Source organism: Tupaia chinensis, unplaced genomic scaffold, assembly GCF_000334495.1.
Source record: "Tupaia chinensis unplaced genomic scaffold, TupChi_1.0 Scaffold000102_1, whole genome shotgun sequence".
NCBI classification, from domain to species: domain Eukaryota; kingdom Metazoa; phylum Chordata; class Mammalia; order Scandentia; family Tupaiidae; genus Tupaia; species Tupaia belangeri.
The window spans coordinates 1,131,159-1,149,343 of record NW_006159566.1 but is presented as its reverse complement, the minus strand read 5'-3'; the positions used below and the strand labels follow the sequence as shown (position 1 = coordinate 1,149,343).

At 47.2% G+C, this 18,185-nt stretch overlaps 1 protein-coding gene across 2 annotated transcripts in view; it reads right to left on the bottom strand.

The window, feature by feature from the left end:
* Positions 1-18,185, bottom strand: part of KIT (KIT proto-oncogene, receptor tyrosine kinase) — a 96,627-nt gene that overhangs the window by 54,828 nt on the left and 23,614 nt on the right. For both annotated transcript variants that reach the window (XM_006143684.2, XM_006143685.2), the window contains exon 2: positions 1,762-2,031. In XM_006143684.2, the coding sequence (XP_006143746.1) occupies positions 1,762-2,031 (270 nt within the window). The remainder of the gene's footprint in view (positions 1-1,761; positions 2,032-18,185) is intronic.

Here is an 18,185-nt window from a genome sequence, read left to right as displayed (position 1 = left end):
GGTCCAAAGCCATAGCTGTTCATGGTGCTGTCTACAGTTTTCAATCATTTGAGTCTAGCTCCTATAATGTCCCACTTTCATTTATCACTCTAACATAGATTAGTTAAATACCCAAGCAGCTTAAACCAGTAATAATTAAGGACAGTTCTGAGTTATGAAGAACGCCTTTTCCAATGAAGATGACCATGAGCTCTCTGAGGGCTTTGGCTATTCAGCAGTTTCCTTATTTATTCCGTTGTCTGCCCATCCTATTAACAAACAGAATGAAACTTCATTACCACTTGGAAATTATGGAATACCCTCCAAAATGTCACAGAACAGCGCATGGGTTGGCTCAACAATGACCATACCCTGAAGCTAAATTGTGACTTAATCTGTGCATACCTCCTTTCAGCTACCCAGTTAGGCAGGGACAACTGAGAAAATAAGTGGAGGCAGAGTCAATTTCACGGCCACCTTCTTCACGCGAACATGTGCGTCAGCCTTATTAACCCAGTAGAGCGTGTAGAACGTGTACCGTTCTGTCTCCCTGATGACAGACCAGTAAAAACGATGGAGTATTTGGACAGGCTCAAATCCAAATACTGTACTGAGGAAACGGAGACTTGTTAGGGAGCTCGGATCTCCAAACGAGGCTAAAGGTCTCCATTACTAGTTCATAATGCTATGGAGAAGGCCTCCTCCCTCAGAAATGGTGCAATGACAGCCCCAGCCCAGGTGGCCTCAGGTGGAGACCTAGGACTCTGCTTCTCCTTCTGTAACTTGGTTATGTCTCTTAAGCGTCAGTAATCCAGTTTTTATATCAACCAAAAGAGATACCCAATGCAGCAGCCCCACCTTCGGCAAGGATATGAAAAACATGAACAGGGGCCAGCAGATGGCGTAGCAGTTACATTGCTGGACTCCCACATGGCCGACTGTGCTTTGAGTCCCAGACCCAGTGGCTTGAAAATCATGCCAGGCATGTGTGTGTGCATGCCCAAGATCCCGGGAGGAGAATGGAGACGAAAGAATTGCGGCATGGCCATCCCCAGGGGAGTGATTTCTCACTTTCACTCTCACTGTCTCTGTCTCTCTTTCTCTCTCCCCAGAGAGCACACATGCCCTAAGGCAAAAACCTCTTATTAAACACACACACACACACACACACACACACACACACACACACACACACACCACAGGAGAACCACTGAATCTGTCACAGAAGATGAGGTCTAGAAACACAACTATCAAATTTTTTTTCTTTTCTTTCTAAGAGGTCACATTTTTTGAAAATCGATCAACGCTACACAGAATCTATAGCAGACATGGGAGGCTTAGCTGACTGAGTTCTTTTTCTGAAGTTTACTTGCTGAGAATGGGCCAAAGCATTTGAAGTGCTGGTCTGTTCAGGCCTTGAGAGGCCTTCCGTTCCCTGAAGTGTTTTACTAAGTGGGAATATCTAGTATCTCAAGGCATTAAAACACAGCTTTCCCAAAGGGCCTCATTTATTCTCAGGGTTTGCTCAGAGCAGCCGGACAAATGGGCTACACATACTGTAATCTCATTAGGAAGAGCATCACAGCCTTACACGCTTCCAGTTGGGGTCATGCCCAAAGCCACGACACATCAGGAGATTGGGGGGGGGGGGCCAGCAAGAACACGTATTTCTAGACACAGCCAGTAATGTCTCATCCGTGGCTCGGTCACCCACACGTCATCCAAAACGAAGAGCAGGACATTAAGTTCTCGGAGCATAGCGTCACAGAAAGCCGTATTTACCTCTCACGAACACATAAACGGAGGTGCTGAGGCCAGCTTTGTTGATGCACGTGTATCTGCCTGTATTGGTGGCCTCTGCTTTTTCCGTGATCCACTCATCGTGGTAATTCTCACTGATTTGATCCAAGTTTTCAAAAGTCCATTTGACAAAGCCCGGATCAGTGCACAGCAGCCTAAGCGGGTCGCCGGCGCTGACTATTAACTCTGATTTTGCTGGGTGGATGGCTGGTGGAGACAGTTCCCCTGGACTCACAGATGGTTGAGAAGAGCCTGCCAAGAAAAAGGAGAATGGTGTTGAGTAAAGATCTTCTTCTCTGGCGACATAAAACATTCCTTCCAATACTGAGTTCCATCTTCTGTGTACTCTACAACAAAAATAGGACAAAGCTGCCCTGCTATTTATGGCTGGAAAGAGAGTACTGTTGAAAGTTTCTTAAGTTCATCTAGAAAATTTAAGTATTTTCCACAACCCTCAATTAAGCCTACGCACCACATGGGCAGGCCCTGCCAGGATTTTCTGGATGCCGTGGCCTGCTCTGGGCTAAACAGTCAACTGGGTCAAGTTTCCATTCTGAACTGGGCCATTGTCATGGTACTGACATGCTGACATCATGCTTAAAATAGCCAAAACGGGTAACAGCAAATGGCGTCATGGTTACGTCGCTGGACTCCCACGTAGTCGACCACAGTTCAAACTCCAGATCCAGCAACTTAAAACTCACACTGAGCGTGTGTGTGCCCAAGATCCCGAGAGGAGAATAGAGGAGAAGGGACTGCGGCATGGCCAGCCCCCCCTGGGGGGTGATTTCTCACTTTCTATCTCTCTGTCTCTCTGCTGAGCACACGTGCCCTATAGCAACAATCTCTCTAACCAAAAAAGAACAAAATCAAAGCCTCACATTATGGGGGGAAAGAACGATCAGCCTTTCACTCTTTTGGCAAAATATACATGACCATAATATAGTTCGGCTTCGGCTTAAAATTTGTGAATTCAGTTATTTCTATATGACTGTTCTTTCACGGCAATGTTTATCAAAAGAACTATTCCCCAATCTCCAGATGAAATGGCAGAAATGACAATGCCAAATTTAAAGATCAGACCACAAACATTTTATGGTATGCACTGGGCTTCAACCTATCAACCTCATCCCCAGGGAGGAGTTCTAGATAGGAACTTCTATCTATTTTATTAAGATGCAAACTTTAGACTCGGAGTATGAAACTTGAACCTAACCGATTTAAAACAGGGGGGCTGGATAGTGTCGCAGCAGAAAGACATGGGTCTCTGCAAGGCTGACCACATGGAAAGGTTCCAGGCTCCCATCCAGAGACCTCCCTGAATCTACATGTGCCCATGACCCGAGGCTGGCTGAAGTAAGGGGCAGATCGCGGCATCAAGACCCATTAGGTCTCCCTCCAGCCCTCCCGCACTCTCTTTCTCACTCACAAAGAAATCAACCAACTTTTTAAAAACAGATAAAAATAAAATTTACAACAGCTAACTCATTGATTCACGAACGTATCTGAGTACTCGCATATCTGTTCATTAATTCTGATCCACCAAAGCAGCGTCCTAGGTGCTGGGAAAAGCGCTTGACGTGTAAGCTTGACACTTCAAAGCTCAACGAACAAACTGTGACTACCGAGATGTAAGATGCAGGCTACAGGGTTTAGTGTTAAGCTGAAGAGGAAGAGGCGCGCTAGATAGGGACCATGTCGGAAGAAGGAAGGACAAGGAAGCCATGGTGGTGGGCTGAGCTGGCGCCGGGGTTGGCACGTGAGGCCTTCAGTAAAGAAGCCAGCCTGCCTGGAGAACGGGTTTCCTGGGCCGGGCCTGAGAGGGAAGGCTGAGTAGGACTGACACAGACCATCATGAAGCCTGAGCCTCTGGTGTAGATCCACCTGCCATGTACCATGGGGACCATGTCAACACGCTGTCAAATGACGCACACAGTAAAATACCAGAGAATACACAAGATTCAAGAAAACGAGTGATCCACCCGCAGAAAAGATGAAAACCTCCAGTAAAGAATTGAAAGTCAGGAGGAAGCGATACAATATATTGTCAGAGGAAGCACATGCATAGTTATGGATACGGTGGAATGAAAAGAAAAAGCAAACTTTTTTTTAAAGCTAAAGGTCGACTCTTGGACAACCTGAGTGAGCAAAGCAGGAGAGAAGGTCCCTGGGTGGGTGTAGCGGGTTAGAGCAAAACAGAAACAGAATTCCCTGGGGGTGACCTAAGGACATTCTTCTCCTTGCCATGTCTGTCTCTCTGCGTGTGCCTCTGGGACACACCCACACCAGTCCACCTCCTCCTCATGAGGAAGGCCAGCAAAGACTGGCCTCAGCATGCAGAGTGGGGGGAGGGGAACCTGTACATCAGATCTGTCCCCTCCCATGCATACATTCGAGGTTGGAGACAGGGACTGACTTAGAGAGGAGTAAAAGGCACAGCTGGGGGACAGCAGGGAAAGCCACACGTAGGAAATTCACCTATTCAGGATGGGTGACCAGAAAGGGACTGGGAGGGACAGGGACAGACCTCACTGCCATCTGCTCAGCACATGACAATGGCTTAGGACCTGAGATTCAGATGGCCGTGGGACACTGATAGCTTAGGAAGTTAAACCCAGGCTCGGGTGACCGAAGAAAAGGGTTTGTGAAAAAAGGGAGGAAGAAACCAAGCTCCAGTCTTAAAGGACTCTTCCAGACAAGGGGGAGGAGGAAAGCCATGAGAGTTTTGTTTTTCAAGGGGGGATGGGGAGGAGAAGCCACAGAGACATGGCAAGGAAGGCATCGCACTGGAAAGCACTGAAGGAGGTCGGTACCGGGGCAGGTCAGAGCCAAGGGCACAGGGAAGGAGCCACAGTGCCCTGATTCGGTCATGAGAGACCAATGGAAACCCGAGAGTTGAATTTCAGTTGAGTGAGAATTTGTTTGTTCCAAGATGTAAGGTGACAAGGACAGTCCTCTCCTCGGATAGCTATGGCCTATCTAGGGTCCAAATGAGCTAAAAGGCAAAGAAAATAGGAGGCCTCTTCACATGTGGAGAGAGAGAGAAGAGTTTGTGGATAGGGACAGACCAAAGGCACTCTACCGGAGGGGCTCACGTTGTTCCCTCTGACAAATACTCCACCTGGTGACATCACCCACAGCCCCATTATGTCAAACACAGTTCAGCCAGGACGAGAGTCGCAGCCTTGCGTTACAGAAGGTAACAATAAGGTCAACAACCATCGCTGACTGTGACTAAGCACCAACAGGGAGAGAAGTGTTAAGGCGGTGGGGGAATGAGACCAGTGTCCACTGGGCCCAGCATCGCTTCCGCAGCCGGGATATGGACGCCGAGTGGTTAGGATTATTTGGAGAGTCTTACAAGGTGTTAAATAATGAAAACAAAGGCAGCAGCACATGGAGATGCTATCATTTCAATTATTTATCCCTTTAAAAATGGAGGAGTCCCAAGAGAATATGAGTGAGCTAGAGGGCAAATTTCATCCAAAAATTCTTAAAGAATTTATGTTGCAGAATATGTCAATCAATTTGACTTTCTCATGAGTGGATCTGAAGGACATATGTGAGGGGTCTTCAAAAAGTTCCAGGGAAAAAGTGTTCTATGAAAAAACTATGCACGGATTTCAGTATTTGGGGCACCCAAATTAACTTGTACTTTAATTCCATTTTTCTCACACTTTCTGAATTCTTCTTGTGTAAGTGTTACAATCCAGTCAAATAAATATTGCTGACTCCCCAAAACCTACTAGGCCAATGCCAGCAAGCCCTGGCTGTGTGCCAAGAAAGAGCACTCAAACCCTCTGTGTCCAAGTTTCCACACCCAGGAAATGAGGGTAAAAAAATAGACCTCATCTCAGAGTTCTTATGACAGTCAAAGGAGGTAGTACATGCAAGGAGCTTAAAAGACGACTGGGTAGTTGGGGTCACAAGTGGTGTGGTGGTTAAGGCGCTAGCTATTCCCACATGGCCAATCATGGTTCAAGTACTGAACTCGGTGGCTTGAAACTCACATTGGGTGTGTGTGCGTGCATGCCCAATATCCCAGGAGGAGAACGGAGAAGGGACTATGGCATGGTCATCCCCACTGGGAGTGATTTCTCACTTTCTCTGTCTCTCTCTCTCTCTCTCTGGTGAATACATGTCCTATGGAAAAAAAAACAACAAAAGAGAGGAATCTTAGTACACGCAGCAGAGTTTGGCTGTCGGTAAGACCATCTAGCTCTGCATCCTAGCACTGCCCCGTCCTGAGCTGTAACCCTGGGTAAGGAACCACTCCAGTCCGCTCACCTTCCTCCTCTGTAAAGTGGGGACCACAGCAGCACCTATTTCATAGGGCTGTTGTGCGGATGACTTAGAACTGTGCTTGGGCACGTGGGATACACCTAACGAATGGCAGATGCACTTATTGCAGACACAGAGCTTCTCGTCTGTCGCCGTTACCCAGTTCCCACGTATGTGAACAGCTCTACCATCTCCCAGATTCCTGCCTGATTCTCTCTAGCAGCAAACCCTACTGTCTTTCTTTCAGAGATCTGCCTCCCACATGTCCCTCCTTTCCACTCCTTTGTCCTCCCTAGACCAGCCTTTGTCGCCTCCCAAAAGATCTACTACTCATAACCCTAAGATCCATCAGCCTAAAACACCATCTTCCTACCAGCTCCATCCCTAGCCTCAAAACCCCAGGGAAGGAGGGCAGCAGGTGGCATAGTGGTTAAGGCCCTGGACTCCCATATGGCCAACTGTAGAATGAGTGCCAAACCCAGTGGCTTGAAACTCACACCGGGCGCGTGTGCATGCATGCTCAAGATCCCATGAGAAGAATGGAGGAGAAGGGATTGTGACATAGCCATCCTCCCTAGAGGGTGTTCTTTCACTTTCTCTGTCTCCCAGATGAGCACACATGACCTATAACAAAAACCTCTCCATAAAACCCAAAACTCTAAGAGTGGTGGTGGTAGCTAACAGTGGATGCATTAAAAGCACTTCCAAGAGAGTGATATCTAGGTGTCCTGAGACCCAACCTGCCTCTCCCTGGCTGACGGCTGAGGCTTCTGGGGTCATCCTTGTCATGGCCATCTCGCTGCCTGTGTCTCTGGGATGTACTGACTACACCAGTCCACTTCTCACCACATGGAAGGTCCAGGGAAGGCCAGCCTCTTCACAAAGGCTATTTATTGCTCACCATTCCTGGGCGCGATGACCTGTCCCCACTAAATCCCACTAGCACAGTCTGCCCATCACCTATAAGGCTTGTAGGGGTCTCCTACTCATGCCAAGGTCTGAGAACCTTGAGGGAAGAGCCAAGATTGTACTCACTAGCAAAGTCCTAAATCCTTCCCACCAGTCCCTGGCTACACAGAAGACTAAAGAGAGAACAGAACAGGCTCCAGTCCCCAGAACAGATGTCAACACTGCACTGACCTGTCCCCAAAAGATGGCAGTGTCCACTCCCTGCTCTACTGACAAACAAAGTGGCTTAATTCATTAAAAAGCAATTCATTAAAAAGCTAGGGACACCTCCAAAGGGTGGATTCTCTACATTCAAACTCTTTCATGTATACTGTACTTCTAGAGCTATAGAAGATTAACATAATTACCAGCGGAAGCATTCAGAATTTTCTAAGTTCAACCCTCAAACTCACACTGTAAAATGGAAATAGAGGATTTATTGATATTAAGAGTGAGACTTTGACAATGCTTATTCTCTTTCCAAACTATCTTGAATGTTGTAATAGTGTTCTCACAATTAAAATAATAATTAAAAAATAGAGATTCATGTTAAAAAGGGAGTGGAGGTAGATATTAAAGAAACACTTTTGGAAAAAGTATTTGGGGCTGGTCCCACGACAGAGTGGTTAAGGAAGCCGGATCATACAGGGCCAGCCCAGGTTGGAATCCTGGACCCCAGACAGGGACACACACAAGTTAGCAGTTTGTAAGACATGCCAGGCACTTGGGCTGTGTACATGTGTGCCCCAAATCCTGACAGGATGGGGAGATGGAAGAGAAAGGATTGCAGCATAACCACAATCGACTGGGGGGAGGGGAGGATTGGCTCTCTCCTCCTCCCCCAATAACTGTACCCTCTTAGCAATCACCAGGTGGCATGGTGGTTAAGGTGCTGGACTTCTACATGTCCAACCATGGTTCGAGTCCCAAACTCAGTGGCTTGAAAATCACTCCAGGTGCATGTGTGTGCGTGCTCAAAATCCCGAAAGGAGAATGGAGGAGAAAGAACTATGGTGTGGCCATCCCCTCTGGAGTAGGGGAGATTTCTCACTTCCCCTCTCTCTATCTCCAGCAAACATATGCATCCTATGGCAAAAAACTTTTAAAAGGGGGTGGGGGGGAAATAAAGCAAAGTAATCCAACTTCAAAACTGTTTTAAAACTATACATTTGGAAATGTGTCTGGTACATAGCAAATTCTCAACGAACTTTTGTCAAACTGGGTTTTATCTACATCAGGACTTTTTGCATTAGCAAAGGTACTTCTCTAATTATATTCAGCTAAGGCTAATATTAAGAGTTGTTTTCTGTTTCCTGAACACATGTTAATTAATGAGCCAAAGAAAAAAGATAAATGGCAAAAACCCACTGCTCTGGGAACTAGCTACAATGAATGATGGCTCTAGGCTGGGACCTTCAGGAACTATTCAGTAAATATTTACCTCAGGTATCTTGCTAAATACTGACACTCAAAGAAAGTCCTTGCTCTTAATGAGCATAAATGAGGCAGGAAGGGGACACATATGAACACACAGCAATGCATGGCTTTCGGGGCACTTCAAAGGAAAATAAATGCCAAAACCCTCTGCTTAGAACCTCCTCAGATACCTCCATGGTCTCCTCCACCACCAGCACAAAATTCAGCCCTACCCCAAAGAATTAAAAACAGGAACTCAGGGGACCAGCAGTTGGCATAATGGCTATGTCGCTGGACTCCCACGTAGTCAACCGTGGTTCGCGTCCTGGACCCGGTGGCTTGAAACTCACGCAGGGCACGTGTGCGTGCATGCCCAAGATCCCGAAAGGAGAATGGAGGAGAAGGGACTGCGGTGTGGTCATCCCCCCTGGGGGGTGAGTTCTCACTTTCTGTCTCTCTCTCTCTCTCTCTCTCTATCTGGAGAGCACACGCGCCCTATAGCAAAAACCTCTCAAAAAAAAAACAGGAACTCAGATACTGGTCCAACCAACACTCTGACCAGCACTGATCACAGTCCATCAACAAATGAGGGAGCCCCACCCCTAGGACTATTACGGAGCCGCGAAAAGGAACGGCATCCTTACACATACTACAACACAGATGAACTTTAAAAAGATCATGCTAAGTCAACGAAGTCAGGCACGAAAGAATATCGTGTCATTCTAAAAGAGTATCATATGACCCAAGAGCTTCAAAATCACACTGAGCCCGTGTGTGCCCAAAATCCTGAAAGAAGAATGGAGGAGAATGGATTGTGGTGTGGCCACCCCTTCCTGGGGGAAATCAGGGCTGATTTATCACTTCCCCTCTCTCTGTTCTCTCTTTGGCTAGTAAATGTGCTCTATGGCAAAAACAAACAAACAAAAAAACCAAAACTACACGCTGACTACCGCCAGGCACTTTCCGTGCCGAAGATCCTGGGTTCTTCTCTGGTATACCTTTGTTCTACTCACACCGTCTGAGTCACCTGGCTTTCATCCCAAATCTGATCACAGAAGCTCGAGTGGATATAAAAATTATATAAAAATTGCATGTATAAATGACATGTTTTGAAAATTCAGCGAGTGTATAAATGGCGGAAGGCTTAACTTTCTGATAACAAAGAAGGATTTTAGAAGGGACTCAGAAAAGGTCCACGTTGAAGGAAACGTGGGTGAAACATTAGAAAATGGGGGAAGACCTTTACGTCAAAAAAAAAAAAAACCCTTCCAGGGAGTCTGCATTCTGACTGTTTCACGAGTACAACTAAGGAAATGAAAGGAGAAACTGCAGAGCAGGTATTTTGGGTCTGGTTTACGGCAAGGATGGCAGTTCCTAAGAACTCCTATCAAGCAACCCAAACTCCAAGAAAGATTTTGGCCTCTCTGAAAAGATACACCAATTGTCAATCATTCATCTTTTGAGGTAAATAAAAATATTCAAGGCAAGTCTACGTTTTTCTACAGACTTCAGGGAAGATCGGAAGGACTGAAGACCTCTGTTCGCAAGAGCCACTTCTTGGCCAAGCACAGGCTGCCTCCGAGTCCCCGTCGATAGGGTGGCCCATGTCAACCACTACTGCGAGGTCTTCACGTCCTCTGCAACTGTCTGAAGGTGGAAGGGCTGCAGGTACAGATGGGGTTAAAAGAAAGTCGTTTCAAAAAACCTTTCCTCCTTTGGGCACAAGTATAAGGAAGCAGGCAGAATAATGGAGGAGAAGAAAACCCACATAAAGAGGCCTACTGGAGTTTTGGGGAAGTAGAGCGGGAAGAACTGTGACTAAGACAAAACCTCTCATTGCAGTCCAACTACTCCGGTTCGCACACTGTTTAACCACATCCATAATAAAAAGCTAATGATCTGTACATCATATTGTTTCTGACATACTTTCATACCCTCAGAGGACTACGCTGGATAAAAACCAAGATGGAAGGGTCCTAGTCATCACCCACAACACCCAGGAGGCTTTAAAAACAACGAGATGATACTGGAAATAGAATAGGGCTGAGGGAAGGGGAGTGGGAGCTTACTGAAAACCACCAAGTCTGTGAAAATGCTCTCACCCAACGCCAGGGAGAATGTAAATCAACTCTGGATCACCCGCACTCCCTGAAGGAGGGTCCCGGGCCTGTCCACACTCCACCATGTGGAGGCCATGCCACCATGACCATCAAAAGCTGGCCTTCCAACTCACACCTACTGCATAACTAGAACTACTGGGTTGTTGGAAAACTCATGACTTTTTTTTTTTCTGTTTTTATATGCAAAAACGCAACATGACTTTTCCAACAACCAATAGAGGCCGATGGGGAACTCAGAGCCTCGTGGGAGAAAGAGTGCAAATGAAATAAAACTACTGAGGGGTGAAGAGCATGCCCCAGGATCCAAAGGAATCAGCGGTTCTTGCTACGGAGAAGGCCCAGGAATGGCTCCAAGGGGAGGGCTCACTCTTGGAAGACTGTGCATGTGTGTTTGCACGTCTGTCTGCATGTGTATTCAAGGAAAGGGGAAGCCAAGCAAAGTCGTCCAAGAATGAAGGTGTGTGATGACTCAGGGAAAGCTAATCCTAGGAAAACCCCAGCCCCACCTCCCCAACTGTGAACTTCAGAATCGGAAGCAAAGTCTGTCTCCACAGCCTCAATGGCTCGCAGAGGGCCGGAAGCACAGATCCTGCCCTCCACCCCCTCCCCCCGTAAAAAGTGGAGGACTGCTCTCACTGAGGAACCGGGAAGGTGTGGATGGGAAGAATGGCTACGCCATTTGTAACACCATCCTACAAAGTGGTGCTTCTCCGGGTGAGCACATTCACTCACAAGTCTCCTTGGGGGCCTATTTCACTCAGTAGCAAATCATTTTAAACATGCCTTTAAAATGTTTTACATATAAAAAAACAAAAGATAAAATCAAATGTGTTTTTCAGGGGCAAAAATATGAACTCCCAAAGATGAGCTACCTTGCAACTCCATGCTCCAAAAGCCCCACCCAACCCCTTAGTATTTCCAGCCTTTGAAAGTGGCTCCATGGGCAAGTTTGACAACACCCCTGAAAGGATCACAATGGGTTCCACCATTCTGCCAGAGGGAGAGCATCCATAATCCAAAAAAATCCAAACTCAGAAATGCTCCAAACCTCACATGACAGGTCACAGTGAAGACACTGCTACCATGTAAGATTTCCCTCAGGCTATGTGTGTATGCGTGTAGTCTGAAGGCATACAGGAAACATAAGTGAATTGTGCATTCCAACTGCCCCATCCTCGGTATTTTATTATGTATATGCAAATACCCTAAAATCCAAAGGAATCAAAAATGTGAGGGGCCGGCAGGTGGTGTGGTGGTGTGGTTAAAGGTGCTGGACTCCCCTATGGCTGACCATGGTTTAAGTCCCAGACCTGGTGGCTTCCTTTCTCACTCACTTCCCCCCTCTCTCTCTCTGTCTCTGGACAAATTGGAAAACAATAATAATAATAAATAAAGTTAAAATAATTCTCTTTTTAAAAATGTGAAACACTCCTGGTTCCAAGCATTTCTGATAAAGGATACTCAACCCAGTTCCCCAGGGGTTTTCGGGGTAAGAAAGAGTTCAAATAATCTTTAATCCTGTAACACAAAGATTAAATTACTTATCCGGGTAGAATGCATCATTAAAATCTATTCGGGTTTAGACACAGGTAAGTAATGAGTGACGCTGACATCATCCACTGTCATAAATCAAGCCTTCGACTACGACTCTCCTCTGTCTGGGGCCTGAAAAAAACCAATTCTTTTGAACAACACAAATTTCTGTGTAGCTTTTAAAAATTAAAGACATTTCTAAATTTCCTGCAATGCCAGGTCTCGGTTTTGTCTTAGGTACTGGATATTTAGTGATTATACAAAATCCGGTTTAATATTTGACAGTTTAAGGTTTTAAGCAACAGCAATATACTGAACGTAGCACTGGAAAATGATCAGTCATTTGAAAGTCAGTTTCAAATCACAAAATAAAGACTTCATTGCAAATTCTTTGTTTTTAAGAAGCAGCTCCTTATTTCGAGAGTGGTCTAAAGATGATGAACTAATTGACAGAAGGGAACCGAAGGACAGAAAATGAAGCCAAAGCTAGAGCATTAGCAGTTAATGGCCAACAAAGCTGGAGCAGGAACAAAGCAGGCCCTTCTGAAACGGGTCCCCATGGATGCCATGGTAATGGAGCTCCTATGTGGCCTGGGTGGGGCTGAGGGGGTTGAATACGGGGACTCCCCCATGGGGAAGACTGACTCAGATAACTGACCAAACACCAGGCAAGGAATCAAGGAGGAAGAGATGCCCTAGAGCTCAAAGTGAAGATGTGTGTGACCTGGCCAGGCTGAGAGGTGGAAGAGTTGGGGGTGGGGTGGGCCAGGAACAAATACCACATAACTAGCAAGTGCTTAGGAGTTACAAAATCTTTTTTTTTTAATAATTATTTATTCATTAACTAATTAATTTTTTAAATTTGACCAGAGAAAGACAGAGAGAGACAGAGGGTGAGAGTGAGAGAGACAAGAAGTGAGAAAGCAAGCCACCAGATTCAGGACTCAAATCCAGGCTGGCCATGTGGGAGTGTCCAGCGCCTTCACCACCACCTGCTGGTACCAGGAGTTACTAATCTTTCAGCATTGCCACTGGAGGTGTGAGGCCAGAGAGGGCTGGAGGGCAGGACCACAGCAGGCTCCTTTGTCATGGTTAGGGGTGAGCCACATCTAATGGGGGATGTCTCCGGGAGCAATGAAGGATCCACAGTCCCAAGCTGAGGGGAACAGGACTGGAAACCAGGTGAGCCAGGACAGCCTGAGCCAGAGGCAGTGGGTGGGGATGGGTGGGAAGCAGTGGGAATCCCCCAGGGCGTAAGGGGCCTTTGGGGGGCTGGAGCTGGGCAGTGAAGAAGCAAACGCTCTTGTTTTGGGCTTCCATGACAGGGACACAGGGTGGAGGAGGAAAAACAGAGTCACAGACGTTTGGACCAGCAGGTACCAACTAGAAGGTCCCGGAAATTGAGGGGAGAGCGCAGGTCAAGCCACGTTTTCTGGGGTCTTATCAGCCCACAGGGAGTGGTAACCAGGGGGCGCCATGAAATTACCCAGGGAGGGAGTGGAGAGTACCAGGAACACGGGGGCCAAGAAGGAAACAGCACCCTCGGCGGCTGACCTAGGGAGGAGCCAACATGGTTCGACCGATACAGGAGAGCCAGGATATTCCAGACCAGGTAGTACAGAGAGCCTTCTGGGTGGACACCTGCACCTCTGAGGATGCAGCAGGTGGAGAGTAGAAGAGGGAGCACAGCCCCGAGGCCTCAGTGCACAGGACTAGCCGCGGGCAGAAGTGAAGTGGGCCAGAACCGTGTAACTGACCTCACTTGTTCCCAGCCCTGGCTGCACACCTGGCATCACAGCCCTGCCCATGCCAGCCAAACCGGGCCTGGCCGGTGCAGGGTCTGGACACAGGCTCCGTGGCGGTGGGGTGGAGGGAGGAGCCCTGGACCTGCACATGCGGTTAGGGGTGAGGCAGCCTCAGGGACCAGTCATCTTGGGGAAGAGGGACAGTGGCTGGTGGTAGAATGGAAGACACGGGGGCACGCAGTGGGCTCAGAATCAGAAATGGGGAATACTAAGTGTGCACGCAGGTGAGTAGCGAGGGAGAACATCAAAGGAAGAAGGAATGGGGAACAGGGATGGGGTGCGGGGGCTCCTAACCTGACCTCCCTGAGCTCCCAGGCACCTGTGCCACCTTGGGGCTGCTGCACGTGGCTTACGGTGCAGATGGGCACCGAGGGCGGGGTGAACACAGTCTTTAGCCCCCCTTTCCCTGGCCCTACTCTTTGCAGGTAACTCTCTGTGGCCCGAAGGAGCCCATGGTATTGTGTTTTGGTTCCACCCATGCTTCCAAGGACATCCAAAGAGTGGTTCCCAGGTTCCCCAGTGCCACCAGGGATGTCCCATTGCAAACAGGGTACCCTTCTCCAGGGAGGCAGGTTCAGGCCATGCCACCCCAGCCCACCTTCCCACGTGGCTTGCCTTCGTGTGGGTTTCTGCTGGGCGACTTCACCTGTGGTTTGGGCCCTTCCTCCCTCCACTGAGAGCAGTTTCCTCCCCAGGGCCCAGGCAGCCTATTTTCTGCCTCAACCCCATGGCCGAACTTATTCCCATCATGCCTGCTCTGGACCGGCTGCCATTTTTGGTGAACCCTGGGCAAAGCAGGGCAGACCTCACTCTCTGCTGGGAAGCCTATTTCCCCACTCCAACTCCTCAGCACTGCCCAGGCCGGAGCTTCATTTTGTGGAATTCTCACCCAAACTTTCTCCTTCTGCAGGTTCCACGTTCACAAGCGAGCCATGTGGAGGCAGGAGATGATGTCCCGGATGGTTGTGGCTTTTGGAAAAGCACACCCAAAATCAAAGAGAGGTGAACTGTCCTGCCTGCTTCCACGAAAGCTTCCAAAGGGACCCAGCAGCAATAATCCGAGCTTCCCGTGGGAGCCTTTTACACAAGTGACAGCGGGCCATCCCTAAAAGCCTTTCTCAGGTTGGGGATAAGCAAAATGATTCAATGTTTGGCGTCTGCTAAGATATTCAGTACTTGCACACTTATGATCATACTTCTGCTCTCAAAACATCAGGGAAGGATGTGAAGGGGAAACCGTCTGGATTCTATACCTTTGGCAAGTCCCTTTGGTTCTCTGTAGGCCTGGGTTTCCTCACCTGAACAATGTGTTAGCCTAAAGCCACCAAAAGCTCTAAAACTGTAGGATCTATAGTCAAATACTTAAACCATCAGAGAATCAAGATAAAGAAATCCCATCAGGAACTAGTGGCTGCACACAGAAAATGCTCACAGGATTGTGGCAAGAGTGACTGATAATGATTCTCCTGTGAGGAATAAACTAGCCCTCTGGAGGGTAGTCAGAAAAGTCATGACGTACTTTTCCTAGGCAAAAATGCACCATGACTTTTCCGACCACCTAATACTTTGTTTTCAATTACTGTTTGACAAAGGATTAGTCTAAGAGCTTAAACTGGGAATTTGACCCATGGCTTCATGCAGCAGCAGTAAGGCACTGCTCAAGAGAAGCCGGATTCCACACAGCAAGCAGTTCGAACCTCCGGCCTGGTCACTCTTAAATGCTTTAGACATGCTAGTGAGCGCTCAAGATCCGCCAGGCTGGAGGATGGGGACCGTGGTTTGACCAGACTCTAGGGAGGGTGATCCTCTCTCCTAAGTACATGCACTAGATCATAAACTAAAAAAAAAAAAAAAAAAACTAGCTATGTAGATATTCAAAGACCCTTCCCAGTTAATTATTTTGCAAATTGTTTTCTACATATACACACGTTACCAGCTGCAAAGACGTTCATGGAACTATTTAAAATATTACCTACTCACTCATCCTAAGAAAAATACAACCTGATGTTTGAGGAAGCAGGACTTCCCCTTTTGATCTCAGACGAAGATATCGTACAGAGAGGAAGCCCCTCTTGGCCTTGATGAAGTCTGTCTTTGGGGACTTAAGGTCTAGATTTGACAAGCACGTTGTCTTAGGATCCATCCCAGAGCAGAAAGGAGGAACTTTCTCATTTCCGGTGGGTTTTTCCCAACAGCCCAGGACAGCTCCCGTTGTAAATATATACATTTCCGTGTTTTGATTTCTGGAAAGCACTTTACTGAAATGTGAAGCAGATAAGAGGCATTAAGGGTTCAAATCCAGTAAACACCAGAACAAGGCCCTCGCCCTCTGGGAAGTCTGGGTTTGAGGAGAGCATGTTATTTCTTTCATCATCAGCTTCCTTAACTTACAGAGTAACTAAGAACAAAGGAAAAAGGACCAGGTCAAGAAGAACGAGGCAGAGGTCAGCCACCCTGGTCAAAGGCCGGCTTTGCCAGAGAACCCAGGAGGAGCCTTGTGCATAGCCACACCCCCTCCAGGCAGATCCTCCTGGCTGCAGCTCCACCGACAGATGGGGGTAGCCAGATCCTCGCAAGATACTGCCTGAGACCTGTCAAGCGTGTCAGCGTTGACCTGGACACATGTGGCAGAGTGTGGGTGAGAATGGCACCAAACACGCCAATGCAAATTAATCACCAGAGCATCGCCTCCTATCAGGAATTCGGAATTGTGCAAAACGCCAGGTCCTGCAGGATCAGGAGAGGAAATGAGCTTGTGATGGGGACGAGTGAAAACTTTTAAGAAAATGGGAAAGCACCGCACCCTAAGCTCTAATTCTACACAGCTAAGTCTAATGCTTTCACAGGAAACATGGATAAACAAGATACTAAGGGTTACCATATATACACACGCAGAGATAGGTGTGTGTGTGTGCACATACAATAACATGCACACATACGCGGCAGCTGGGGCTTTAAGAAACTTTCTACTGGGGGCTGGCAGGTGGCTTGGTTGAGGTGCTAGACTCCCACATGGCTGACCACAGTTTGAGTCCTGGACCTGGCAGCTTGTTTTCTCATTTTCCCTCTCTCTCATCAAATTAAAAAATAATAACAACAGTAAATAAAATTAAATAAAGCTTTAAAAAAAAAAAAACTGCTTCTACTGTATTATGGTAAAACATACATAAAACTGGGGCCAGTGGGTGGCATGGTGGTTAAGGCGCTGGATTCCCACATGGCTGAACATGGTTCCAGTGGTGGACCCGGGGGCTTGAAAATCATGCTGGGTATGTGTGCATGCCAAGAAAATGGAGGAGAAAGGACTGCAGTGTGGCCATCCTCCTGGGGGTGGATTTCTCACTTTCCCATTGTCTCCCCAGCAAGAGCAAGCACCCTGTAGTAACAGTATCTCTAAAATAAATATGCATACACACACACACACAGAACACTTACCATTTTCGCCACCTGTAAGTGTACAGCTCAGTGACAGTAAGTGCATTCATGTTATACAACTACCATTCCTGCCCACTTCCAGGACCTTTTCATTATCCCAAACTGCAACACTGTAGCCCTTAGAGACTAACTTCCTATTCCTTCCACCTGTGCTCCTGGCTACCACTCTCCTTTCTATGAATTTGCTTATCCCAGGTACCTCGTGTTCATAAAACCATACATTTATCCTTCAGGATCGCTTACTGAACTCATGTTAACAGTCTCCAAGGTTACCCTATGTTGTGGCCGGTCAGAATTTCCTTTCTAAGGCTGAGAGATAGTCCACCTTCCGCAGACACACATTTGTCTACCCACTTGCCTTCGCATTTGGATCCTTTTCCTGAAGCATCTTTTTTAAATCCTGTCCTCCACTATGATCTACATTTTAGAAAATGTCTAATTCTCTAGCTCTGAAATATGCTAGACATTATACTTGACTTAAATAGATATGTAAGCTAATTTTCATCATAATGGGTAAATCAATACCTTTTACTGGTGAACAAACTCTAAAATCCTGCTTTTTAGGAGCCTGGCAGGGTAAGGAAATCTGCACCTTCCCCTCCCCTCGAGACAGCACCTTTTCCCTTCTGCTTCTACTTTCGAAATGTTGTTTTGTAGCCTCAGGGCTGCTCTACAGCAAGAGAAGTAAAAACAAAAGTATTATTAATAATTTTTTTTCATCTGAGCCAGTTGCTGGAGAAAAGGTTACTGGCATTGATAACTGTCTTGCAGTCAGACTGGAGTGAGCGGGAGCCCAACAATTCCCTGCAGCTTTGGCTAACAGGAGGCAAGCCCCTTTCGTCTGTTTTTTTTTTTTTTTTTTTTTTTT